A 27553-nucleotide genomic window follows, 5' to 3' on the forward strand; every position below is an offset into this window, starting at 1 on the left:
ATACTGGCCAGAAGAAGACAGAGCGCAAGGATGGGCGCCGCATGTCCTTCCAGAGACCCAAAGGCACCATCGAGTACAGCGTGAGTACTGGTCCTCTCTCTTCCCTGCTCTCCATCTCTTTCTCCTTTTCTCTCTTGAGCTCCCTCTCTCTGCCTCCTCTGTCTGTCTCCTCCTCTCTTTTCCCATATGCGTGCATCTATTGTTTTCCTTGCTCTGTGTGTGTGTGTGCGTGTATGTTTGTGTATGTGTGTTTGTCTGGTGCTGTGCCCCCTCTCCCCTTCAATATAATAAGTCCAGGTGTCTTTGTTTACATAAGTTGCTGTTGGTGTGTGTGCGCGCTCACGTTAGTGTGTTTGTATATGTGTGTCTGTTGTCTAACACACACACACACACACACACACACACACACACATCGCTCCAGAGGTTATCTGTGACATGCTAAGTTCTGTATTTCTCATCTTGCCACGTGCCTGGTGTGTGGTGGGATTCAGGGCTGGCGTTCTACTGAAGACAGAGAACCGCTTCTCTCATCTGAATGATTCCTGTTCTCCATTCCCTCCATTTCTCTGTGCCCTATATTTATAACCCCACCTTTCTCTAGCTACCTCTACCTCTCTCTATCTGTCTATCTATATTTATAACCCCACCTTTCTATCTTTACCTCTGCTTCTACTTCTTTCTCTATATATCTTTCTGTTTGTCTATCTATCTATCTATATTTATTCCCCCCCCTCTCTCTCTCTCGCGCGCGCTATCTATCATTCCATCCATTTATCCCGACCTTTCTCTCTCTCTACGTCTCTTTTGCACGCTTATCTCCCTCACAACTCCTTCTCTCTTCCTCTCATTTGTTTCTTTTCTCTCTCTTTCTCTATGTTTCTCTCTGGTTGTGCATCTTTATGTGGGAGCAGATATGCTTCCGTGCTGAACTCAGGAATGACCCTTCCTCCAGCATTTATCATCTTTATTGATTTGGTGTAAAGGGGAGAGAGGGAGGGAGTAAGAGAGAGAAAGATAGGGATGGAGTGGTAGAGTGAGAGAGAGAGAGACAGAAAGAGAAAAAGAGATCTGGTTCCCTGTCCCCAACTGGTAACTGAGCCGTAGCCTCCTTGTTGTGCTCTTGAAATGACCCTCAAATCTGGGGCTGCCGTCTCTCCTTTGGTAACAGCGAGAGCCAGGGAAGGAGTGAGGGCACAAGAAAGAAATAAAGAGATTAGAGGAAGGGTATATGGGGATGGATAGAGAGAGGGGGCGAGAGGGAGAGGGCGATATGGAGACCCTACAAGCTAATCTATCCTCAAGGCAGCCTGCTCCTGTCAGTCCCTTCTAATGATGCATTGGCCCTCTCTGATCCGGTGTGGAGGTCCTGTCTCTGGACATGTGTTATTTCTGAGCGCTATTCTATACGATTAGTTCCACTGTCAGTCAGTGTGGAGTCTGTGCTCCCAGTCTTCCGTACTGTAAGAGCTGAGAGAGGGACATGGGAAGGGGAAGGGCTTGTTCTCCAGAGCACCTCAGCACTGCCCTCACAGCCCTGAGTTAGCAGCTTGGATGACCGTTCGGTTCACAAAACATGAGTCATGGCAACTTTGACAACATGGAGAACCCGACATCACTGACACGGGGTTGTGTTGTCATAGTGTTGCATAGTGATGAACTTAATCAGAACCATGAACATGTGATACCCTGTGCTTGACTTGTCAGTCCCCCAGATTAGATGTAGGACCTTTTGGGTTAAAGTGCAACACTATGAGGGGGCACTGTGGCGCAAACAGTAGCCCCGACCACATTCGGGCTTGACGCCCATGGAGGACACGGGTTAGAATCCGGTAATTTCTCCAGTCCACTTTCCACCTTTTCTCCCTCTCATTTCCTGTTGCACTCTTCACTAATCTATCAATTATAGGCATACAAGCTCAAAAACTAAAGAAAATCTTAAAAGTGCAACACTATGCACTGGATATTTTCATACATAGGCCTTGTAATGTAAATGTGAATGATGTATGTTGTATTATAACTCTAAGAATGGTGAAATTCTGTAGACAGTGGGTTCATTGAACACGGAAAGAATGAGGTTTAAGATTGAGTTCCTTAGTCATATCACTATCGGTGGCCATAACTTGATTTTACAAAATGAGGGTAGTATCCAGATCCCTTTGAGTAGATAGATGTGGAATGCTTGTTACATAACAACTTGTTCTGTAACACAGATCACATGAAAATAAAACCTGTTTACAATAAACAGTGTTTATTCCCTTCGACTGATCGACAAAACAACATAGCTCAGTTACCACCCCCAAGTTGCCTACCTTGCTGTTTCTGCAACCATACAAAAGCGTATACCTTCCCACCCAACTGCTTGGCATATGGTACATATTTACCCACCGCTGGAGGGTGTGTGAAAAGTGCAAGTTCCCTCAAGAGGAAGTTGGCACCATGGAGGAAGTGTTATCCACAGCTACAGATCAGCAGAATCCGTTCCAGAGAAAACACTCTCAAACAAACACTCCCTCAACTGGGACTGTGATTTGTGCACCTTTTCAGCAACTCAATTTGTTGTGATTTAAAAGCAGGATTTATTTGGGTGTTGGCTGGTTCCAGCACAGCTTTTCATAAGTTTTGATTGCAATTACTGCAAGATCTGAGTCTGTGTTGGCTGTTCTCAGATCAGTCATCCGTGTAGAGGGTAAATGGAGCATGCCTGACACCAGGCTGTGAAAGAAGCATAACAGAGTGATCGCCACAGTTTCTCCCTATTTCCAAGGACCGGGCATATAATGTATCCATAAACAGTCTACACCCAAACAACGAGTTATCACCAAGCAGAGGCAGGTCACCTCAAAAGACTGAATGCTATTGTTAGTCAAAGCACTGCTAGCTATTGAAGCTAGCCCTCTGAAGAGTCGTCTCTAAGTGACTCCTAAAATTTTGTTTTGTTTTGTAAGACGTAGATAAGAGAGTGGGCTGAACTTCTTTCGGTGAACAGCACCAGATATGTCTAGTGAGGGAGTGTAGCTGTGGGTGAGTTTTTGTCTGTGTTGTGAAACTCAACACTTTATAGCAGATCCATTTCAGCCATTATTTCGATGAGGGATGACCTTTTAGTAGCCAGTATTGATTTATTTGCCTTTAAATCATTGTCTGTGTTGAAACACTGGACGTTCTCTGTGGTTACTAGCCAAGCACAAATATTCATTGTGTCACCCTTGTGCTTTGAACTGATATAAGCTATTAGAAAATTTGTTTTATTCTTAATACTTTTGTGAAGCCCAGAGAGCTTGCCATACCATCCTATAAAGGGGGAAATTAGAAAGCATGTGACGAGATGCATCCATTAAATAATTCATGATTGGCTGTTGGATTGTAAGTGATACCCAATGAGATTCATTGATTTGGCTTGTAACGGATCAGGTGGCTGTGTGATCCTGTGATCCGAGACTTGGCCACTGAGGGATTGGACTGCCACTCCCACATGTCGGAACTCGAATGAATCGGTGACCTATCTAGACTGTCCATTTCCTGTTTTGTTATGCCCTGACCTGGGGGTTTAGTCAGAGATCTGTCCAGTCCTGTGGCAGTCTGCCCCATGGCCCCTCTCCAGTCCTCATTGCAGTCTTCCTTGTTTACTGCAAGTGGGAACAGTGGAACACAGTTCTTTATATTCATTACTTATGAATTAAGGGGTGGTGGTGCAGTTTTGTGTTATTCTCATTGTAGGCTCATAGTCATCTTAACAGATCTCAAAATATGACTGCATAATTAGAACTTGTGGTGCCTATGTTATGGTGGCTATGAGCTCGATTGCAAATTTGAACCCATATCAATAAGCTCTGACATGTAAGAGGGTAAGGGGCATCAGCACTCAGGTACACAACAGAGTTGCTCTTTTTGGTTTGCTCTTAACCATTTCTGACTCTCCAGGAATATATAATGCCATGATTATTTTATTATATCTGCATGGGTCGGTCCTCTGCCCCATCCTCTTCATTATGTACATGCTCCCCCTCGGACGCGTCATCAGCAGACATGGGATGTCTTTCCACTGTTATGCTCATGACACACAGCTTTATATCAAAACTGCCCCAAGCCCCACTGCAGCCATGTCATCTCTCAACGCCTGTCTTGGGGAGATAAAGGCATGGATGAGCAATAACTTTCTCCAGCTGAATAGAAGCAAAACTGAAGCCCTTCTTGTTGGCACTCCACACCAGGTTCAGTCATCCTCCTTGACTCATCTCACCTTCGACAGCCCGGTCATCCCCCTCTCCTCCACAGTCACTAATCTCAGAGTTAGGTTTGACTCTCACCTGAACTTTAATGATCATATAAAACAACTGTGCAAAACCTCTTTTTATCATCAATCTCCAAACTCCGCCCCACTTTAACCCTATCAGATGCAGAGAAGCTTGTCCACGCCTTTATCTCCTCAAGACTGGACTATTGTAATTCCCTTTTCTATGGGATCACTGGCAAGAAAATCCAGAAGCTGCAATACATCCAAAACAGCGCTGCCAGGATTCTGATGAAGGTCCGGAAATATGATAGCCTGGATACCAGCCTGAACTCCGCCCACAAAATTTTTGGTCCGGGAGATTCAGTCTGGAGTCGAGCTAGTTGGGAGGGTTTAAACGGCCCCGAAAAGGGATCTGACCATTCAAATTGTAAGGGCGGGCTTTATACGTTGATGGACAGACATAGATAGAATACCGGTATACATCGAACAAAGATGGCGCCGTCTCGGGAGCTTAGTGGGACATATTTGATATGATTTAAGGTATCTACACGACTTTTTTTATGTCTACATTGACTCGGTTAGTTGTGTATACGCAACACCAATGTTGCCTAGGATTGTAGGTCTTAACTTATGCACTCTAGACCATTATTGAAAGGTTATGCTAACAGCGTAGACAAAAAGAACATTAGAACTAATGGTAGCTTCTAGCCTTGAGTGCTAATTAAGTAACGTCTCAACAGATATTGACAGCGCATTCATTTTGAAAGAGGAACAGAGAAACGCGATCAAGGCATTTGTCGATTGAAAAGATGTTTTTGCCGTCCTTCCTACGGGATCAGGTAAAAGTTTAATCTATCAGATGGTAATAATACTACGTTGCTCTGATTGGTTCTAGGTATCCAATTCAGCGAAGAGGAATTTTCTTTCCTGGTTCGTTGAAACACGCCCCATAATCACAGCCCAGTGGTCCGGTCTCAGACTCATATTCTGACTAGAATTATGAGTATGACATCGTCAGGCTAGAAATATGAGCACATAACACCAATATTACACTCACTACACTGGCTCCCTGTCTCTTTCCGGATAGACTACAAAGTCCTTATAATCACCCATACATGCATTAATGGACATGCACCTCCACCTGCACCCTCAGGTCTTCAAACAGCTCGCTCCTCCGCGTCCCCAAAACCAAGCTCCGCACCATGGGCAACCGGGCCTTTTGCTCTGCAGTGCCACATTTATGGAACAGACTCCCTGAAGGGCAACGAAGACGCTGGACTCCTTTAAAGCTGGACTTAAAACTTTTTTATTCAGGAAGGCATTTCTGGCCTTGTGTTAAATCTTTTCTGTTATGCTTATGTTAATATTTAAATTTGTTTTTAATTTTATTGTATTATTATAGTTAATTTCTAATATGTAGGCACTCTGAGATTCTTTGGAATGAAAAGTGCGTTAAAAATCAAATTAATTATTATTATGTATGCACGAACCTGTGTTCTACGCAAGGCACCACTTTTGGTGAATATACAATGGCTTTGGAGAATGTCCACTGACATTTGAAGAGGATACCATATTATCCTTGATGGTCTCCCACTGCATGTTCCTGATTGCCTGTCCTCTACATACAGCATGCATCTGACCTTTGCATTCACTTCAAGGTGGTCACCCCCTACAGCTAGTGACATGGGAAAGCATGTCCCACATATAAATGTTTCCCTTAAAGCTTTCAGATCACTGTGTGTGTTCCCCAAGGAAGACCCTCCCCCATCTCCCTGTGCCGTCTGTGTGTGTGTATAACCTGTACCCTTGGATAGCTCATCCCCATCGTAATGCTTTGTGTGTGCGTGTGTGCCTGCCTGACATTTAAAGAATCTACAAGAGGTCTCACTGTTCTGTGTGCTAAGCAAACAGACAGCCCTCAGGGCTTGTCTATGCTGTATTCCGTTACTGTAGATCTACATGTGGCCAGATGCTCTATAGATCTACCTATGTCCTGATGCTCTATAGATCTACCTCTGTCCTGATGCTCTATAGATCTTCCTCTGTCCTGATGCTCTATAGATCTACCTCTGTCCTGATGCTATATAGATCTACCTCTGTCCTGATGCTCTATAGATCTACCTGTGGCCTGATGCTCTATAGATCTACCTGTGGCCTGATGCTCTATAGATCTACCTGTGGCCAGATGCTCTATAGATCTACCTCTGTCCTGATGCTCTATAGATCTACCTGTGGCCTGATGCTCTATAGATCTACCTCTGTCCTGATGCTCTATAGATCTACCTGTGGCCTGATGCTCTATAGATCTACCTCTGTCCTGATGCTCTATAGATCTTCCTCTGTCCTGATGCTCTATAGATCTACCTGTGGCCTGATGCTCTATAGATCTACCTCTGTCCTGATGCTCTATAGATCTACCTGTGGCCAGATGCTCTATAGATCTACCTCTGTCCTGATGCTATATAGATCTACCTCTGTCCTGATGCTATATAGATCTACCTCTGTCCTGATGCTCTATAGATCTACCTCTGTCCTGATGCTATATAGATCTACCTCTGTCCTGATGCTCTATAGATCTTCCTCTGTCCTGATGCTCTATAGATCTTCCTCTGTCCTGATGCTCTATACAGTAGATCTACTTCTGATCAGTTGCTCTAAGCTCATGTGAATAAGACACCAAGATGTAAGCACTAATAAACTGGATGAGTGTTGATTTTCCTAATAAGTGCTTTAGACCTGGCTAAGGGCTTTTAGAGCACTGTATAAATGGCTTGGGTTTTGGCAAAATGAATCATAGGGTGTGTCCAGATCTTATTAAGGGGGGAAAGAGCTTTCCTTACAGCAACTGGTGGAGCTGCATGCAGTGGCTTGTCCTGATGTATTTAAATGCCATGAGAGTATCCCAGTGTATTGAAAAACTCTCCATGAAAAAGTTGATGAGACAGCAAGGGATCTAATGAGGTGCGAAACACCACTTAAAAAATCATGCCCTGGTGATTTACAACTCATAGTCACATTAAAATACACAGTTAAGCAAGATCACCTACAGAACATAAAAACAGGTTAAGCACTTGCATGAATGCTACATTAGGTATGAGCTCAGTGCTGGGAAGCAGTGAACTTCATGTAATTAAACTAATAGTTGAACTACATTTTGCATTAGTTTGCTGGTAGTTCAACTACATGTTTGCATAGAGTTTTTTACTACTGGAACTACAAAATGAAAAGGATTTTTTTCTTTTCTGTTTTAGTTGTAGTCAGATAATACCATATCCAAATTTGTTTACAACAGAAATATAACATCCCAGTTTGTCCTTGTGAAAAGCCCAGATGGAATTGTTTACTTTAGTACAGGTTAAGGTCTCAAGCTGAATTGTCAGCTCACCTGTGAAAATTATTTGGCTGTTTTTGAATCTAAATTTTTAAAACTTAACTTAAATATATTGGGTGACAGTTAGCATTGATTCAGAATTATTTATTAACAAATGTTTAGAGAAGTTGTTTCATGCTATTTCAAAAGATACCTGACTAACTGATTAATCCTGCTTGGTGCAAAAAAATCCCACCTGGACCCTAGTTTCTGGAAGGCAGGTGTCTTTACACATGTCCATCAGTCAACAGAACCAAGGCTGACTTTCCTTTCACTTTCCCATTAATTGTGGGGTATTTTGTTTTTTGGTTTATTAATGACATGTGAACAAGCAGGCATTTTTTTTGCAATAAACTCAATTATGTGTTGTTTTTCACTGGCATGTGACCTTTTTTGTATTGTATTTTGTTATATTTCACATGTACACTGTCAATAAAAAAAAACTGTAATTTTAAGTACTTTTTCTAAGTAGCTTTGCTGTAGTTCAACTACTTCCAGTGTGAAGTAATTGGCAGCATACAACAGAATAATATACTTTTTGTTGTTGTTTTTGCTCTCACAGGTGGAATCGAGGGACACCCTCAACAGCATAGCGCTGAAGTTTGACACCACACCCAATGAACTGGTTCAGCTCAACAAGCTCTTCTCCAGGGCGGTTGTCCCTGGGAAGGTAACATATGACTTCACCTCATGCTTGCACCTACATACTCTGCATAGAGCCTCTGATGGATTTAGTCAACAAATAAATGACTCTACCTCTGAGCCAAAGATGACAAAGAAATCACGGATAATTTAACTTGTATACAACGTTATTGCACAAGCACAATCATTGCCTAAAGCATAGGAGTAACATAATATGTAATGGGATGATTGAAGCTTAAATTACACATCAGCCAAGTCATGAGACCGTTGCTCAAACACCATGTATTGACTTATTTCCAGCCAACAGTCTTTGGTGTGTGAGTTTTTGAATGCCTTGGGGAGTGTGTGTCTATAAATTCATGCACACATCAGGTGGTGTGTCTGTGTTCATACACTCTTCCTTGCACTCTGCCAGTGTTTGCTTTGCTTCTGTGGCCCTCTCTTGTCACGCACATGCACACACACACACACACACACACACACACACACACACACACACACACACACACACACACACACACACATAAAACTCACAGGTTTTTCCTGAGGCGGAGCAAGGTGAAAGCCTTGCATATTTCACCAAAACCGGCAACGTGATTAAAATAAAATTAAGGAATGATCAATTTCTAGCCTGGAGATGATCTAAGTAATGAGTATTTAAACATGAATAATAAAAGACAATATGTACTGTTAAAAAGCTCCCAGTACATTGTCAGGTAGACAACTTGAGTTAATATTGATCATCCAATAAATCTCCAATTATTATGATGGCGAGTCTGTAGACTCTTCTATATTTAAAGGATTGACTATGGCACAGAGGGCTACACAGGGGGCCTACTCACAAGGCCATTCTTCACCGAGTTGTTAGCATATAACCAAGACGCCCCTGCTGTGTTCCCACGCTGGAAGGGGCCATTGCCACCGCGTCACTCGCTCTGATAACACCGTCTTTCCAGAGGGGACATTGTAGAGGCGCTTTTTTATCAGCCGGCACCCCGACCCTGCTGGGAAAGGCACCGGCTGACAAAATCAAACAAACAGCGGGGGACGGTTCTCGTTTCACGTTCCGTTTGGCACAGAGACTCCGCTTCACAGGACGGTTCCGTGGCCCTGTGCTGCTCAGTCGAGGCATCTGCTCAGTGGAGATAGGGATGATCTCACTCTGCCGACAAAACACTCACACCCTTCCATGCCCTTCTTGGTGCCTGCTGCTCTGTGTAATTGCAATTGTGTGTGTGTGTGTGTATGTGTGTGTGTGTGTGTGTGTGTGTGTGTGTGTGTGTGTGTGATTGGCATACATCTAAGTGGTAGAAAGGGAAATGTTAATTGTTTGTCATTTTTCTGTATTTCTCTTGCTGTGTATCCATTTATATAGTTGTGTGCTGGCACTATGTGTGGCAGGGTCTGCATGTAAATGCCTCTAACTCTTCCTTCTTTCTTGTGCATGAATGTGTATCCCTCTGTGTCCACTTCTGCTTCTAGCATCCCTTATGTGTAGACATGCTACACTGTACAGTACTCACCTGCTATATGTCAACGAGGTATTTCTCTCTGGGCTACACCTAATCAATTTATAATAAAATGTGTACATCTCGTGTGTACATTAGATTAGATTTTTTAACATGCTCCTGCTTGCGTGCTTAGGTAAACGCCTCTGTTTGTTTTTTGTTTCCTTTTTTTTTAAAAATGTGCTTCACTGTTCTTCACGTTGTGTTCCTTATGGTGTTGACTCTGACCCAAGTGCTGTGGTTGTATTTCCTGTAGGTCCTGTACGTCCCAGATACTGAGTATGTGTCCAGCGCGGAGAGCTCGCCGTCGCTCAGCCCCATCAGTCCCCACTCTCCCACCTCCTCCGAAGCTGACCTGGAGAAGCTGACCGCGGTAGGTCACCACTCATCTTATCGTCCTACAGAGCTCCTCCCTGTGTGAACACATTTGCACACTAATGGCCTGATTTACTAATATGCGAGCGCTGCTTAATCTGCGTTCGCATATTAACGCACGCTGTTTTTGCGCATTTTCCGTGGTATTTATCAAGCCAGATCTGCGCTGGGCAAACTGTGCTTACTCCGCCCTTTAAAGAGCCTGATTTACTAAGATTGATTTGCGAACGCATCTTAATCTGCGCCTTTGCCAGGCGCACATTAACGCACGGTGATTCCCCGCATTTTCCTTGATATTTATCAAGCCAGATACGCGCTGGGCAATCATTATTTAGCGCACCGTTAAAAGACTGGAGAACTTGCCAGCAAGTTACTGCCACCATGGAGATTCGAGGAAGAATAGATAGCGAGATAGATATATTGGTTCACGTTCGCTCAATCACTGAACCTGATTCAATGGGTTATATTGTTGTTTTGCCCGCCATCACCTACAGAGAGATGTTTAAAAGAACACGATTATAAATAATATGCTATTGGTGGCATTAATGCATAAACTGTCTATTATAACAATATATATGTGTACATGGCAAGATTAATACGTTCCTCAAGGGACATGGGTTCACTACAATATATCCCCACTGAAACAAATACATTTACCAAGTAGACAGGCCTCTCCAAAATCACCGTTGCTCAATCATGGATAGATGGCACTATTCCGGAAGATAAAACTGTCATGGACAGACCACTACCACGTAAGTAATGGTCATGTTGGCATCACATATGACCTGGACATTCATTGAATATGTGTGCTTTCTGTTTCGGTAAACGTGTTCGCGGATTGAAGGTGGGACTGTTTGCATGTGGGTGCGATCAATTTCTCCAATTACGTTCGGAAAGTTTAATTTCATATATGAATATATGAATTATACGAGTTGAAAAAAATATTTCTGTTCGCTGTCTCTGTCTATGTCTTTGCCTTGCTGCTGCCATATCAACGTTTTCAGACTCAGTGGAAATGTGGAAATGCGCTTCCTGGTTAAGACGTGCTTTTATGAGGCGGAGAATTAGCCTGCAAATCAGAGATGTTCGCTCGCTGGGCAGTTTAGTAAATACCACGCAGTTCATCATTAGGCGCACTCCTCCCATTAAATAGCGCTTCACGCCTACGTTACCACCCACGTTTCCGAACCATCCCACCTGTTTTCAGGTACACACCCTCAAAGCGTTAATATGCGCTGCGCCCTCTTAGTAAATACCGTTTTATGTTTACGACCGCTATTTTACGCCAGAAATGGGCGCAATCCTGTTAGTAAATCAGTCCCTAAATGTTTAAGGAGGAACCGACAAAAGATTTACACAGTGAAGGTCTCCCTGACGCTTATGCTGTATTCACACAGAGCCCAACATGGTCAACTTTGTTAATGTATACTAGATTCATCAGAGGCATAATCCCCCTTGAGGCAACACCATGGATTATAAAGTCACTAGTCGTATTGGCCATTCACACAGAGCTTCCCACCATGCTGGCCTATGGCTATTTGCATTACACACACTAGTGATTCTTTCTGAAGTTGACTGAGCAAACAGTCACCAGCTCGGCACACAATCCCTCTACTTCAGAGAGTGCAAACTCCTTGTAGAGAAAGAAAGAAAAATAAATTGTTTGGCTAGAACTTGGATGGATCTTGTTGTGTCCAATATTGAAACTGTAAGGGTTCTTCAACTGGGTCCTTTTATTCTCTAATGAGATCAAGAAACCCTGAATGGCTGAAGATGGCACATCTTTTTTTTTCTTCCTCTTGGTACAGGATCACAGCTCTCCTCCACCACCGTAACTATGACTGGGGAGAGAGTTGCTGATATGCATACAGTAATGGAGTAAAACTCCCCTGAAAAAGACAGCTGGAGGTGAAGCAATTAATATTTAAAGCTCCTCGCGACGTCAGCCCGTCAGCCCCCCACCCCCACCCCCACCCCCACCCCCACCCGTGCTGCCTAGCAGCCTGTGATTTAAGATCTGCAGAGAGTGGTGGTCACTGTATTACAGTAATGTATGCATGAACTTCTGAGCTTCTCTGCAGATGAGTGATTTGCATACAGTAGATAGGAATTTTACGTTTTACTTGCGGCCATGTTTCATCGGAAAATGGCTGACTGTAAATCTAGCACTAATCCTGTTCCTGTAAGGGGTTCTAAATCTGAGATGGTTCTGCGTGGTCAGTGGTGGTTAGATGGCAAATTTAGCTTTGCATAAGGTCAGAGGCAGTATAGATGGCTGGATTGCATCGATATTATATGCATGAGAGTTGGACAGTTCTGCAAAGATCTTGGTATTTTCCTCCCTCGTCACGTTTGGAGGATTGAAAATATTAAGTAATTGGTGGAATTGCGGTGTTTTGTTTTTCTCTTACTGGTTAACATTTTATATATATCTATACGCCTTTAATAAGTCAACCAGGCTGATAAAGCAGTCATTGTCAGGGAGGTTAAGGCACCAGTGCATTCCGATTTGTGAGTCTGAGTCACGGATAGCAGGGGATCTATGCTGAACCAGGAATCTGGGTCAGGCTTACTGCCTCTGCTTGTTTTGATGCAGTTGTCCCCAACTCGCCATGCTTAACATCCCCCCCCCCGTCTGTGATGGATTTGGTCTGTCCCTGAAAGGTCATGAACCTTTGAACCCTTATATGTTTTTGGTCAAACCAACAGGGGATGGGGAGTTTTTTTTCGAAGGCGTGATTTTCTGTTAGTTTGTTTGTTTTTTGTAGTGGCAGATGGAACAGACGATGACAAAATCGATAGAGATTCAACCAACAGCTTGTGAACATTGTTAAGGAACCTGTAGAGGCTTTGCACAAGCACGTACACACAGTGATCACACACAAACACACCCAGCCAATATCTCTCACACACACACACACACACACACACACACACACACACACACACACACAAACACACACAACACTGAAATGCTTTCTTGTTCAAGGACACGCACACATACTCAGACGGTCACATCTCACATGTTTACAAACTCATCCACACAAGAACAGGCACACACTTTCTCACTCAAGCACACAAAACACACACACACAAGGGGCGGACAAACTTCCAATCAGTAGCTGCAGTGTTTACACAGGATGTGTTTGCAAGTGGCTGATGAGATTTTTTTTTTTGGTAGGAAAATTAGCCCTCTGCTGAGTTGAGCTTAATTGGCTCTTTATGTGAAAGCTTTTCATGATGTGCACACAGATAAGAGCCTGCAACCACAGAGAGAGAGTGTCTGTGTGTGTGCGTGCAAAATGGAGTGATTCTCCATGGTTCTGCCATGCAACATGTATAATGTATTCTGTCTGCTTTGTGGAATATAAAAAAAATCCGAAATTCTCCTGCAGAGTTGATTATTCCACGGAGTCCCACTGGTTGAAAAATTATTCAAATTTGAAAGCGTGTTGTATTGGCCTGCTTAGATTTGGCTTTCTTTTGTGAATCCACTTTTTGAATCCATAGATGTAACTCAAGTAATCACAAATGGTCATTTGTTACCATCCTTCTTACTAGTTGTTGTTACAAAACATAGTCCTGTAGAGAAAAGCTACAGAAATGTTTGTTTTTTGTGTGTTAAAAAGTGTTAAAAAATGTTAAAAACGGTTCAGTGTGAGATTGTCAAGTCAACAGGCAGAAACCAATTGTGGGATTTAGGGCATTAAGCTGACATTCCTCCTGTCTGCATATAACCTGCTTTAATATCTGTTTACAAACATTTATCCAGCCAGACATACAGCATTGCTAAGAGGAGTGTTTGGCAATGTGTAATCTGAATCTGGGTCAAGCTTAATGTCCTGTTCATACCCTAGCCTTTGACATCTGGAAAAAGGCATATGACCTGGAAGTATTACTGCTGTTGTGGTGTTATTTTTACATGTGAATTGTCGTAATGTGTGTTTGGCATTTCATTTTCACCCCCTTCTATGACCACTAGGGGTAGGTAGAGGGTTTCATGTGCCTTACAAGGCTTTGAAACAGCATGTTTGGATCTTTGACTTGACCAAAGCAAAAGTAAGACAAAGGTCTGCAGATAGTAAAAAATGGCTTCATACTCCAAAATATCTATTTCTGGCTCTTAACAGGCTGAAGTGTATCTGGTTGTTGTTGTTTTTTAGGGCCAAACAACTGTTCATTTGTTAAGGCTTAGTGTATTTTTTGTGTTTGCATGCACGTGCCTGGATGGTGTGCATGGATCCAAGTGTGTGTGCGTGCCTGGTTGCAAGCTTGACTGCGTGTACGTGATGTTGTCTGTTGTAGTAGCTTGTCTCTCTGATTGTTTGGCTGCATCTGTATGTTTATCTAAGCACACGTGTTTATTTCAGTGTGCATTGTGTGTGTGTGTGTGTGTGTGTGTGTGTGTGTGTGTGTGTGTGTGTGTGTGTGTGTGTGTGACAGCATGGTTGGCTAATACCAGCAGGCTGACTAGTGGAGGGCTCCAGATGGTCGGGGATTGAGGCTGCCAGGCGGCCCGTGCCAGCGACGCAGGAGAGGGAGTGCGCCCATTTGCCTCATGAGTCACCAGACCACGCTATCTCATACAAACATACACACACACACACACACACACACTCTCTCTTTCTCTCTCTTTCTCTCTCTCAGGTACACACTCTCAAACACACACACACACACTATCTCTCTCTTTTTCACACACACACTCTCTCTTTCTCACACAAACACACACACACACTCACGCTTTCTCTCTCTCTCTCTTTCTCACACACACACACACACAGTTTGTGTATACGCATGCTAAGCACACACACATACATAGACACACTCACACACAGGTTGGTAGTAGGTATACAGACAGAAATGTAGTGCCTGTATAGTTGTATACATCATGTGAATTTCAATCACACCCATATCTACATGCAGGTGTACACACACTACACAGACAAACACATACACACACACACACACACACACACAGACACATTCCAAATTGACCAGTCTGTCAGCCAAGGAGTGTAGTGATCTGTTCACTTTTGACACACTGCTGTCTGTAATTCGTTCACATGGAGACCACACATTTCTGTGCACACTCACACACACACACACCATGTGTCTCCAGGCAGTAAAGTGGAAGATTGTTTTGGTCTGGATCTTGTGATAATGAACATGTTTACCAGGTTTGGTATGTGAAAAGTCCCAGTCATGGAATGCTGTGCTGTGATATTGAATTGTTTCCCCATTTATAGCCCATGCTGCCAGGGTAAAGAGTAAAACATCTCCGTTACTGACACTAGACTATGTATGAAAGCGAACACGACCTCCTTCAACCCCAACCCTAACCCAGCTATTTTGCAGAACTGTTTTTGTTTTTGAAGTAGAGCTGCTGAATGAATCCGTACACAAGCAATTAAAAACCAGGGACACTCAATTAGGGGACCGGAATGCAGCTTCTTCTCGCTGCCGGGCCCCTGGTGTTAACAGCGTGCCCGTTATTAGCCAGCAGTTCTCTCTCCCTCTTGCTCATGTTGCCAGTAATGAAAACTCGGGGCTGTTTGCTTTTCTTCCCCAAAGCTTGTGGGTCATCTCCCTCAACACAGCACCTCTATGCGCCTCAGCACCAGGCCCCACCTGAAAGAGGCCTTTGTCTGATACGGGGGATGGGGAAGGGGGGGGTACTGATCTGTTCCTTGGATCTCATCACCCCACCAATTAGGTTCCCTTTGGATCGGGTCATGAGTGCAGACGCTTTGGCACAGTCACAAATCAGATTTGTTTTGGACCGCGTTACGCAATTGGCTCAGTGAAGGTCAGTAGATCTCGGGAGTAGGTTGAATAAGTGAGGTGGAGTAAGTGTTTTTGCGTTTACAAATTGCTCCTTAAGTAGATTTGGGTACAGGCTGTAAAAATGCCATTTTAAAGGCTGGCGATTTTAGCAACGCCATCAAGACCAAATAAACACGTAAAACGGACATTAAGGTTTCCTGTGTTTTATACGCACAGGCATCTAACGTTTCCACGTTGCTCACAGTCCTTACTTGTTTGAAATTGACCCCTTTGAATCCATGCTGTGGAGACACCAAGAGCAGGCTTTTGGAGGGACGTGGGGACATCAAGAGTTTTGGGGCTGCGAGCTGCGTGTAATCTCTTGAGTGAGAGCTCTGACAGATGACCGATGGGTTTGGACCTGGACCAAACCAGACGAGGAGGTTCAGAAGTTGCTCATCCTCAGTGGCTGTCGCTTACTGGAACCCTGTGTGTGTGTGTGTGTGTGTGTGTGTGTGTGTGTGTGTGTGTGTGTGTGTGTGTGTGTGTGTGTGTGTGTGTGTGTGTGTGTGTGTGCAAAATAGTGTGTGTTTATACGTGTCTGCTATAGGGGTGAAAGCTTGTGCGAAACAGACACGTTGCTTATTTCTCTCCTTTCAGTGACAGGTGAACAGAGAGCAGGTCACATGGTTATCCTATAGCTTCAGCTGATAAGCGCTTACGAAAGGCTCCCCTTTCCCTGGGGACCTCTTCCTGTCAGGCCCTTTCATTGCAATGAGCCCACCTGGGACTCTCTCTCTCTCTCTCTCTCTCTCTCTCTCTGTTAAAGGTTTGTTGTTGTTATCGCAGCCACTGCCTCTGTAGTATAGAGCTGTGCGCTTTTAACTGGCTGTGAACCTGTGTGGTTGTCGGCTCCTTTTGTTTGCCATGATCCCCGGGCTGGTAGTCAGCATCTGCATGACGGCCCGCAGACGTCTCTCTCTCAACGCTCTCCTGACCGTTCCCTCTCCCCTGCAGGACTCTGAGACGCACCGCCGGAATGTTCCCCCGTCGCCCGCCCACCCGCTGCCACGGCCTGTGCGGGTGGTCTCATCCACTTCTGAGGAGGAGGAGGCCCTCACTGAGAAGTTCCTGAAGATCAACTGCAAGTACATCACTGATGGCAAGGTGAGGCAGTCTGTGATCTGCTACCAACATGTGCTCAGTCTGCCCTTCAGGTCCCCTGTTTCTCTGTTCCTTTCTGGTTATTGTTAATTTTTCTTACATATGGGCAGCTTTCTGGGGTCACTCTTTCACTTCTCTCTCTCTCATTGTTTAGAATCTCATATTATTTTGTCGTGTTTCGTATTTCTGTCCTGTTCATTATTTATGTTATTTTAAGCAAATAATTTAGGAGTAGTGGGTAGATTTGCACAAGGATTTAGAAAGAGTTAAAGGGCTAGCTACCAGCTATGTAGAAGAATTTGAATTCATTCACATTATTTGATAGTAAAGCATAGTGTCAGAGAATGTTGGGGTGTATTTTTAAGAAATTTTAAGGACTGGATTTCTTGGTCTACATTATCTTGCCCCCTATGTACTCCACACCCACATTCTAACAGTGTTTATTCAATCTTAGTTTATTTTATTTGTCTCTTTCATTTCCCCTCTGCTTTGGCCCCATTTCTTCTCGCCACACTAGGGCGTAGTGAGCGGGGTGCTGCTGGTGACACCCAACAACATCATGTTTGACCCGCACAAGGCGGACGTGCTGGTGCAGGAGCGCGGCTGTGAGGAGTACGGTATCATGTGCCCACTGGAGGAGCTGGTGTCAGCCGCCATGCGTAGCGAAGTGACAGACACCAGGATGCGCGAGTTTGTGCCTCAGTGAGTTCAGTTTGACTTTTTAGGTTTGGTCGTCAGGGGCCATGTGTTAAAGACGTCATTGTCATATGAGAAGAGGTGCTTTGTGCTAGATTTAGCAGTTCACCTATTTCTGTACACAACTGTTACCAGTGATAAAGGGGGGAAAAGGTTACTTGGCTGATTATCCGTTGTCGTTATTAGCAACTATGGCTTTAGTACAACTAGTCCTGTAGGAATATGTAATAAGCTATATACCAAGGGGACTGATTCCTAGGGAGTATCGGTAAGGTGGATCCAGCCATGACATAAAGGACATGGTAGTGTTTAAGTTGTTCCTGGACTGAACGCTGTTTAAGTGGACCATATCTCCACCCATAATGTCCCACTACCACAGTCATTTTTCTGGCTTCTGGGCTGAGAAATGGAATGAATCAGTTTCCAGCCAAGACGAAAAAAATATTGTTGGGAATAGAATATTTAGGTCAAAGGGGAGGTTGTGAGGTTGAACCAGTTACACAAGAGTGAATTATCCTTGTCCAGACATGGCACAGAAAGTCCTTTTTAATTGAAATCTTCAAATGCTTTACCAGCTATTTAGAATATCCAAGCTTAAGGCCTGACAGACACAGTTCTGACATTCTATGGACATGTCTCAGTTCTGACCTGAAACTGCGATCTCCAGTCTGTCAGAAGTCTGATTGACGGATTATCACTTTGGCTTTGATGAAATCCCTTTAGATTAGTAAATGATGACTACTATTGCCTTTGTTTCTTGGAGCTTCCAACTATTCAAAATTACAATTTTATATTTCATTTCTAGGGAGATGTTAGTTTTATACGTTTTCTGAAGCACCTCGGAAAGCCATCGGGGCACAACCTAATATTATTTATTTTAATAGAATAAAATATTTCAATAAACTGAGGCAAACTGGCTGGGATAGATCAGAGCTGGAAGGGATTAGCTCAGACTGTCTTATCTTTGTTTTGAACTCTGCAGTGATCTGGAGCTGGAGGCGTCGGTGCCAGAGGTGAGCCATGTGAAGCGGACGGGCCGCGGGAACGCCGAGGAGGTTGCCCAGCGCCTGCACGATGCAGGCAACGACAGCGCCAGCACGGCGCCGCGCAGCACAGAGGCCTCTCTCTCCGAGGACGTCTTCACCGAGTCCGAGCTGTCGCCCTCCTCCGACGAGCTGCAACGCCACAAGTCCTCCGGCGCCTCCTCCGAATCCGTGCAGACCATCAACCAGGCTGAGCCGTCCACCCCAGGGACCGCAGGGGAGGGCGCGGGAGGGGCCTGGGCAAAGGAGGGGACACCGGTGGAACGGCAGAGCAGCAGGAGAGACAGCAGCACTGGGGACAGTAAAAGCTCATCTGGGGCTATTGCTGCAGGACTGGATGCTCCAGGAAAGGGGCCCGTTGCGCCAGGTGATGGGATAGGTGTCGGCTCTCGTACCCCTTCGGAGTCGCAGAGCTCAGATACAGTGGCAGCGGACCTTCCCTCCTCAGGACCGGAAGTGGAGAGAGGAAGTGACACCGAGTTAGCGCCCTCTGGAGGCAAGGAGGAACTCAGGCAGCGAGGGGACAGCCACACTTTGCAACCAGGCAGTGAGCATAAGGAAAGAAGTCAGGTTACCACCAGCGAGACCACACCAGCCAATCCTGATGGGACAGATAAAGGTCAAGGTGCAGAAGAAGGTAGAACATTTTCCCATTACCTTGTGGTTTCTAACCCTCTATTTGGCTAAAGGTACAGTCCAATCTATTAGACTTTATTTAAATTAGTTATCCATTGTCAATGTCAATGCCCAGACAGAACTGACCTTCATTCTAGAATGACACTCTTGTCTCAAACTGCTACTAGAATCCTCTGAAAACAGAAAACTTTAATGGGAGACTGTTTACATGAGTATGAACAGGCAGTGACAGATTTTTCATTTGAATACAAACTGTTCCTTTAAGAGCTACATTGTGTGCTGATATGAATGCTGTGAGATACGGGTTGGGTTATGCCTCTGAAACTGAAAGGGATTATGGGATGCATTCGCTCTCAAGGTCTGTTCAAATTAAGAGAAGCTGCTTAATTTCGCAGTGGGGCCTTGTTTCGGTAGAGGAATGGGCTTGACATTGATTTGCTGTTTATCCTGGAGCAGTGATTACTGAGACGTAGGCTAATGAGTTCAATGCATTCTCCTCTGAGGCAGGCAAATGTGGAGATTGCAGTTGCACACTCAAGATTACTGAAGTGAAGACTTTCATATTGGTTTTAAATGTAATTGTATTACAGTAACAATGCTCAAAAAATATAATCATATGATTCTTTAATCTTGTTATTGACATGGATTGTAGCGTGCCCCACATCCTGTGTACTTGCATGCTGTATTTGCTTATACAAACGCTTACTGCAGTTTTCCTTAGTGGTTATTTTAGGGCCCCAATTCTGCCATTGCATAATATGGTACCGTGTCAGGTCTTTCTGGCACTGGTGGGCCAACACAATCTGTGCTTCCTGTCCTAGGACTCTCGGAGGCCAAGGAGAAGGGGAAGGCCCAGTCTCACAAGTTCCTGTGTCTGCGGGTGGGCAAGGCCATGCGGAAGACATTTCTGTCCCACGCCAGCGCCTCCATGCAGCAGTACGCCCAGAGGGACCGCAAGCATGAGTACTGGTTCGCTGTCCCGCCTGAGAGGTGAGTGCGCTGTTTGTAGCACAAGCTCCAGACTCAACTCCACTTCAGTCGGCCTCAAGGTCAGGTGACACATACTCTTGGAACACCCCCCCCCCCCCCAAAAAAAAAATAGGGCACTCATCTTGCCAGTTTTTTGGAGACTTCCTGCTTAGCCCATTTACCCAGACGTTTACAGAGAGCCATAGTCTTTAGTCCATCTGTCGTTAGCCAAGATGGAAACAGAAAAGTATATCAAGGCCATTCCTGCTCAGAGCAACACTGTCTTCCCAGTGAAACATAGAAGAGGAAGCAATCAAACAGTAAAAGATCATAATATACTAGTGCCGTTTATTCAGGAACTGTCAATATGTGTTTTTTCACTGATTACAGCATTGAGTGCTGCACTGTAGCCAAAAGCATCCCAGGGTCATGCAGTGGGAGAAATCCATGGGAGAAATGTCTCACTGACTGACTCTGACTTCTCCTTTGAGTCGTATCAGTTGGAATATTCTTTATTAGTGCTTCCTAATGAACTCTGAGATTGACGTGGAGAGGCTTCACATGTTCCTCCTCAAAGTAGATTAGGCACAGACGCAGTATGCAGTACGCAGCTTTTTTATCTTTTTCTTTTCTAGGACAGTGAATCTCGATTTAATTTGCCATAACAGTGTAATTGCATTATGGGTCAGTCTGTGAAGTCCCATCATGTTAACGTGGGGGGGGGATAAATTGCATAAGAGATTCTTTTCATTGAAACTGCACACTCTGAACAAAGCTCCCTTTCATTAGCCATAACTTGACAGGAGTGAAAATATGGATTGTAGCCACTGGCCCCATGTTCCAGTAGTCACCTCACTCAGACAGTAATGTAAACACCAATCATTTCTGCACAGTTTCTGGGAACATGTTGCCTAGTTCTTTTGTAGTCGTGCCGGTACATATTATGTGTTAAATATAATGGGCCAAATCAGACAGACCCCTTGCTGCAGTCTTTTTTGGTGAAGACATTGCAGATTATGATTTTTGCTGCAGGCTGACCCAGCTGTGTGGCCACCCGGAAGATGTGTTTGTGTGTTTGCCTGTTTGTGCGTGCAGTGCACTACAATGGTCAGGCCATGCCATACACAGTGTAGTGGACATTTCATAGCGCTACTTAGCAAGTATAGCTCTAGGGAACCAGCAGGCTGCTGGCACTGGTCCAAACAGTGTGTGATCGAGCCAGCCTCCTTGCTCCTGCGCTCTCTCCCGCTCTCTTTGACCACATGATTTTAGAGTCATCAGGGAATTGTGTGTTCCTTACCTGAGTCCTAAAGACCAGACCTTCCCTTTCAACTGTGTCTGTGTTGAGTACAGATTTGTAGCATGGTGCAACACTGCAATAATGCTGGGAACAAAAATGTCTCTTAGTGTCACCTAGTTCACTATTAATGTACTCGGCCATTAGGCTATACCATGAGTGGGTGGATTCATAGCAGATCAGATCCAGTCCCATTTCAGCGACCATTAAAGTCTTGATGACAATAAGCACACATTGTATCTGACAAAGTTGTTTCTTTACCCTCCTCGGAACCCATACGACTGACTGGAGACCCTCTCCGTCCCCTTCTTGGTTCCAGGTCGGACCACCTGTTCTCATTCTTTGTCCAGTGGACCCCTGACATGTACGGTGAGAGTGGTGTGACCCGCGAGCCAGGCTTCGTAGTCGTGAAAAAAAGCACTGGACCAGAAGACGGCGAGGAAAAGCCGCCGGCTGACATCACAGCCAAGGAGTGGGAGGTAAGAGTGATGCAAACATGCTTCTCCCATCCACTCCCCCTGTTATCCAGTGTCAACAGCCTGCTAACGGTCTGTGTCACTTGTGTCTTGCAACTCATCGTCTTGCCTGTTATTTAATTTTCTTGCAATTTATGTATGATGTGTGCATATTTGTGTTGTGTTATATCTACATATAACTGTGTGATTTGTGTTATCAATATCAGTTTGACTGTGGTTTAATCTTGTTTGGTTATTTATTATGGAGATGTCTAATTTGCCTGTTTGTGCCTCAACAAACCCATTAAACGGTGATTTACACTGCAGCTAGAGCTTTAACTAAGCTCTGTGGTGAGGGTGGATGCCTGCAAATATGGATGATCTGCTATGTTTATGCACATATTTATGCTTGTTTGACCGCATGAACGCTTTTGTTGTCTGTCAGTGTCAATTAAATATCTTGTTTTAGTTCTTTTTTTATGTATAAAGACTTAATTTCTCTTGAAAGGATGCACTCAAACGGTATGTAGTGATGTCTTCACGTCTCAGTGCTGTGCTTTGGGATGAGGAAGATGCATGACTTGGTAGTGACTCATACATATACATTTCCTCCATAATTGAATTTGGTCTGTTTCTGTCTCTGCAATCCACTGTTGAGTGCCCATTACATCACATTGTTCTGTTTGTCCAAACTGAGGTATTACACAATAAGCCTAAAAAAAGTTTGATATTGACTGAATTCATCACCCTCTGGCTTGAAATTCCATGTTACAATTGGTTAAGCTTGTATCATTAGATCAATAGGTTGTGGTAGGGTCATTTATAGTATTCGTGTGTTTTTAAATGTTAAGTGTAAAAATATATATAAATAGTGTATGTATATGTATATTAATAATGGGATAAAATAGTTTTACCTTGGGTAAAAGAAACTCAGTGATATCTTTCATTTAATATAGAATTAAATAAACTTGTATATGGACTTGCCTGCGAAATGTAACGTTTATCGGGAATGATGCATAGATAGAAAATAGATTTGTTTCTGCTGTCGCGAGTGAGCAAATTGTAGTCTTCATTGAATAAGCGACGAATTGGAGATGAGTAATCCCTTATCTTGGATTCCTATTGGTTCATGACTGATCCAGACATCGCCTTGCACGGGCCCTTTTAAATCCAGGGTTCGTTTCTGTCCGTGTCGCCTGTTCGAGTTCAGCGTGGTCTACCACTGGATGACTTGGCTCAGGATAATATTTATGTCAAGGAGCCACCTTGCATTACCATGTTTTTCTCCAGAAGAATCAAAGAAGGACCGCAACTGGCACCTAAGTACAGCTTTGGCTTGGTAATACTTGCATTCTTGAGTTTCTATCTCATGGCTGCGTCCAAGTAGTCTGATGTGTTTTAATATTGTATCTTAGCACGGTATCAGTGGTTTACGCTGGATGTAGGGTTTGGCTATACATCTTTGCGTGATCTGATACAGGAAGCATGGCATTATGGCGCAACTTTTCCCAAAAACGTGTTACTTATAAGCTACATGCAAATCTAAGGTTGTGCAAGTAAGCCACTGTTCCAGGTCAGAATTGATCACCTCGGGCTGCCCCTGGGAGCGGCATCGCCAACTTTCAGCATGTTTGAACGAGCATTTCCCTCGGGAGTTGGGGTGATCTTCTGCAATCACAGCGTTCGCACGAGGAGCACATTACATGAAGTATGGACCTAGCAAACAGAAATTATACTTAATTATTCTTTATTACGGTTATTTGGAAAAGTTTGTGTAATTCAGCCAAAACGCCATTCATGACAATTCGCAATGATTGATTTTAAGATTGATTGATTCGCTTGTTAAGATGTTAAGCTTGGCGGATCTAAAAACGGGTGTATAGCAAGTTGAACTTCCGATTTGTAGGTTTTAGATGATGTAGCGTAGGCCTATTATTTCTTAACTAATTAATGTAGGCTATTTATTTAATGTAGATTCGGATATGTTTGTTTATGCTTGAACTTTGTGCGCGGGTGACCATCTTCACTTACATATTGAGCCATTGGTATTTTCTTGTTGTTTAAAGATTGATCTAGAATCTTTTATTTGGAAAAAATATTTCGTATGCACGGTGAAGCCTAACTCTTGGGGTTGGACATACACGCCTACTTTCTGCTTTGTGTAGTGCATTTTATCATGGAGATCTCTTTAGATTAAAGTTAAACTGATTTAGTCCACATTAGCTCTCTGTTGTTGCTCATAAGTACAGGGGGAGTGACCCAGCTGTCACCCTACCCATTTTTGCTCCCAAGAGAGGGAGGAGGAACCGTGTCCTGACCAGACAGCTCCATGGGATTCTGCAGATGACTTGGCACAACTGTTGCCATATGGGGGAAGGAGTTCTAACAATGAAGCCTCATGTTCTGTTCCCTTGCTGGATAACTGTGCTTGATTGGTGCTCTGTCCTAAAGGTTAACTTCATGCTAATGCCTTAATCACTGTACTTACTAAGGATGTATAACCACGGCAAGCTACTACTAACTGTTAATCACAAAATATATCCCCCATCGCAGCAAAACCCTACACCTCTCCAAAAATGAGTGGAGGTACTGCTGAAGGGATGGGAACATTGGTTGTGGTGTCAAATGATTGAAGGCTCTACCTGTTTTTTTTCTAACACTGGCCTGTCCTTCTCCAAAGGGCCCCTTAACTCACTATGGTCTCAGGGCAGACAGATGTATCATCACACTGCTCTTCCTATCTCCGTAACAGGTAGTGTCGGTGGCAGAGTACTACCGGCGGATTGACGCACTAAACAGCGAGGATCTGCGTTCGCTCTGCAAGCGCTTACAGGTGCCCGCCCAGTTCCACTGCGCTCCTGCATTGACCCTCGCAGTCTGCTAATGATGGGCATGTCGAAGTGACTAGAGCCCATCTTCAACATGCGGCCAGTGTACGGCCCGTATTTAATAGCTTGTTTATGGGAGCACTGGGTGTAAAAACATTTTTGGATCCTTTTAATGGCATGACGCTCGGGTAACATTCGGCCTGCATTTGGCCTCGTTAGAAAATTAAAGTGATCCGAAGAGCGTGGATAAAATAGTTTTGGGGGGGTGGGGGCACAGGCTTCTCTCATTAGCAGACTGCTTTGGCCTTTGTGTAGACAGTGGAACTCTGAGATTGGCCAGAAGTTTGATATGCCAATAGAGCACCGATTGATTTCTCTTTCAGAACCAAATAAATAAACAACTTCCCCATTCATTCCTTGATGCGCATTCCCCCAGCCATCCAAATTATTTTTGGTTATTGAACTAACACGGGTGGGAGGCAGGGCACAGACAAAAAATTGTGTTTTGTGTTATGGTAAAGTTAGCATAAGCATGTCTTTACAAGCTGTGCGACTGTAAGATAGACACATTATCCATTTAACAGTAGAGGTCAGGGAACTGGAATAGATTCAGCACTGCAGTTATTGGACTGTTTCCTGTCTCAGCTGGGAAGAGACAGCCATGAAGTGCAGTGCCGACTTTATAACCAGTCTTATTTTTTAGGCATATTTAGAGGACTGACGATAGACTGCAGGGTTGATTGACAGGGTTGAAAGGGGTTTTCCCATCTACGTCTGCAAACGTTTCCTGCCCACTAACATTTTATAGTAAGCTGCTGGTCTTTAGCACTAACACTTAATACCATAACCATCAGCTTGGACATGGTGCAAACATCCAAGAGTGAAAATCTAACCTGGCACAGTATCTCAAACAAGCATAGAAGACATTCCCAAGATACACATTCAACTAACAGATATTTTTAAAAAAATCAAAACGTTGAACTGGGAATGTTTTAATGTCCTGTGCTTCTTGGATATTTGCCTTTGGTTTGCTTTGCCATTTATCCTGCTCCTCTTGCCCTGTACCCCTATAAACCCTTTACCCGCTTCAGAGATGAAAATCCTTAAGACAGGGATAGCAACAGAACCCTCCAGCATGGCAGTGCGGCCCCAAACGCAGCACTTCTCAATCTACATCCGTGCTGAGTGTGACAAGTCGCTGATGTAGATTTGACGTTTTCCCCTTTCCTCCCCAGACTTGCCCTCAGACTTTGAGCTCTCATAGCATCCCATGCTGAGTGACGTTTGCTTTCAACCCCTTCCCCTTCCTCTCCTTCTATCTCTCCTCTTCAGCCTGAGACTCTTGGGCTTATGTGCCATACTACTGCCCACCTGCTGAATGGGTTTCTGACCTATGTCCACAGATCACCACAAAGGCGGAGGTAAACCCCAAGCATAGTCCTAGTGCAAAGACTGAGCCAGAACCAGAGGTGTTCCGGCCCAATCTGAGTGACCCGAGTGATCTGCTACAGACTGAACAAATTGAGAAGGTGAGAAGGGCTTTTTTTTGCATCCATCCTTCTGACCATTCTTGGAGCATTCTATCAGCTTTATTTAATCAATTCAGTTCCACTTGGAGTCAGACCACTGCCACACACTCAAGGCTTACCTTGTCTGTATATTTCACAGATTTACAAACATTCCTGCTAGTACACATTTTGCTAGTAGTTTATAGTAATTCAACAATCATACTGCACATTTGGTACCCTCTAAAGCTGTTGTTATGTGCCATCTCCAGCTTGCAAAGAACCTGCCCCCTCGGACAATAGGGTATCCATGGACCTTGGCCTTCAGTACGTCCAAAAATGGCATGAGCATCAAGACCCTCTACCGCATAATGCAGGGATTAGACTCTCCAGTGCTTATGGTCATTAAAGACAACGACGGGCAGGTATTAAAATGTTCCTCAGCATTTCTATTGCAAGCCAACCAAATCAGTTGAGTTTTTGCTTCATAACTCTGAGTTGTGGTATAAATGGTTTTCTTGTTGGCAGGTTTTTGGAGCTTTGGCTTCGGAGCCCTTTAAGGTCAGCGATGGCTTCTATGGCACAGGAGAGACATTCCTCTTCACCTTCTGTCCAGACTTTGAGGTGAGGAAGCATCGGCAGTGTATCTTCATGACCTGAGGTTTGGAATTACAGGGTCTAGAATATTGAAATTAGAGGCTTACCTCTAATGCTAATAGACTTAATGTGCCTTTTTCAGGTGTTCAAATGGACTGGGGACAACATGTTTTTTATGAAAGGAGACATGGATTCCTTAGCATTTGGAGGTGGTGGGTAAGTTGGAACATCTCCTATCTCGTAGCTTATTCTGTCATCAGGCTATTATTTTTTTTACTGTGTGTGTATATAGACTTGTTTCTCCAAACTCACTTGGATGCCTTTCTGTGTTTTAGGGGTGAAATTGGTCTGTGGCTGGACGGCGATCTCTATCGTGGTCGGAGTCATTCCTGCAAGACATTTGGCAACCCAATGCTCTCCAAGAAAGAGGACTTTGTTGTGCAGGACATTGAAATCTGGTCATTTGAGTAG

At 44.1% G+C, this 27553-nt stretch overlaps 1 protein-coding gene across 1 annotated transcript; it reads left to right on the forward strand.

Annotated features, from left to right (window-relative positions):
- On the forward strand, positions 1 to 27553 carry oxr1b (oxidation resistance 1b; the record flags this gene model as incomplete). The annotated part of the gene is made up of 14 exons (XM_080836721.1): positions 1 to 80; positions 8167 to 8274; positions 10011 to 10127; positions 16910 to 17059; positions 17574 to 17758; positions 18735 to 19432; positions 20253 to 20421; positions 22017 to 22176; positions 24905 to 24985; positions 26384 to 26509; positions 26758 to 26910; positions 27014 to 27109; positions 27225 to 27298; positions 27418 to 27553. The coding sequence occupies exons 1-14, from the start codon at positions 42 to 44 to the stop codon at positions 27551 to 27553; spliced, it is 2292 nt and encodes a 763-aa protein (XP_080692847.1). The 5' UTR covers positions 1 to 41.

The sequence above is a fragment of the Sprattus sprattus genome (genome assembly GCF_963457725.1).
Source record: "Sprattus sprattus genome assembly, chromosome: 4".
NCBI classification, from domain to species: domain Eukaryota; kingdom Metazoa; phylum Chordata; class Actinopteri; order Clupeiformes; family Clupeidae; genus Sprattus; species Sprattus sprattus.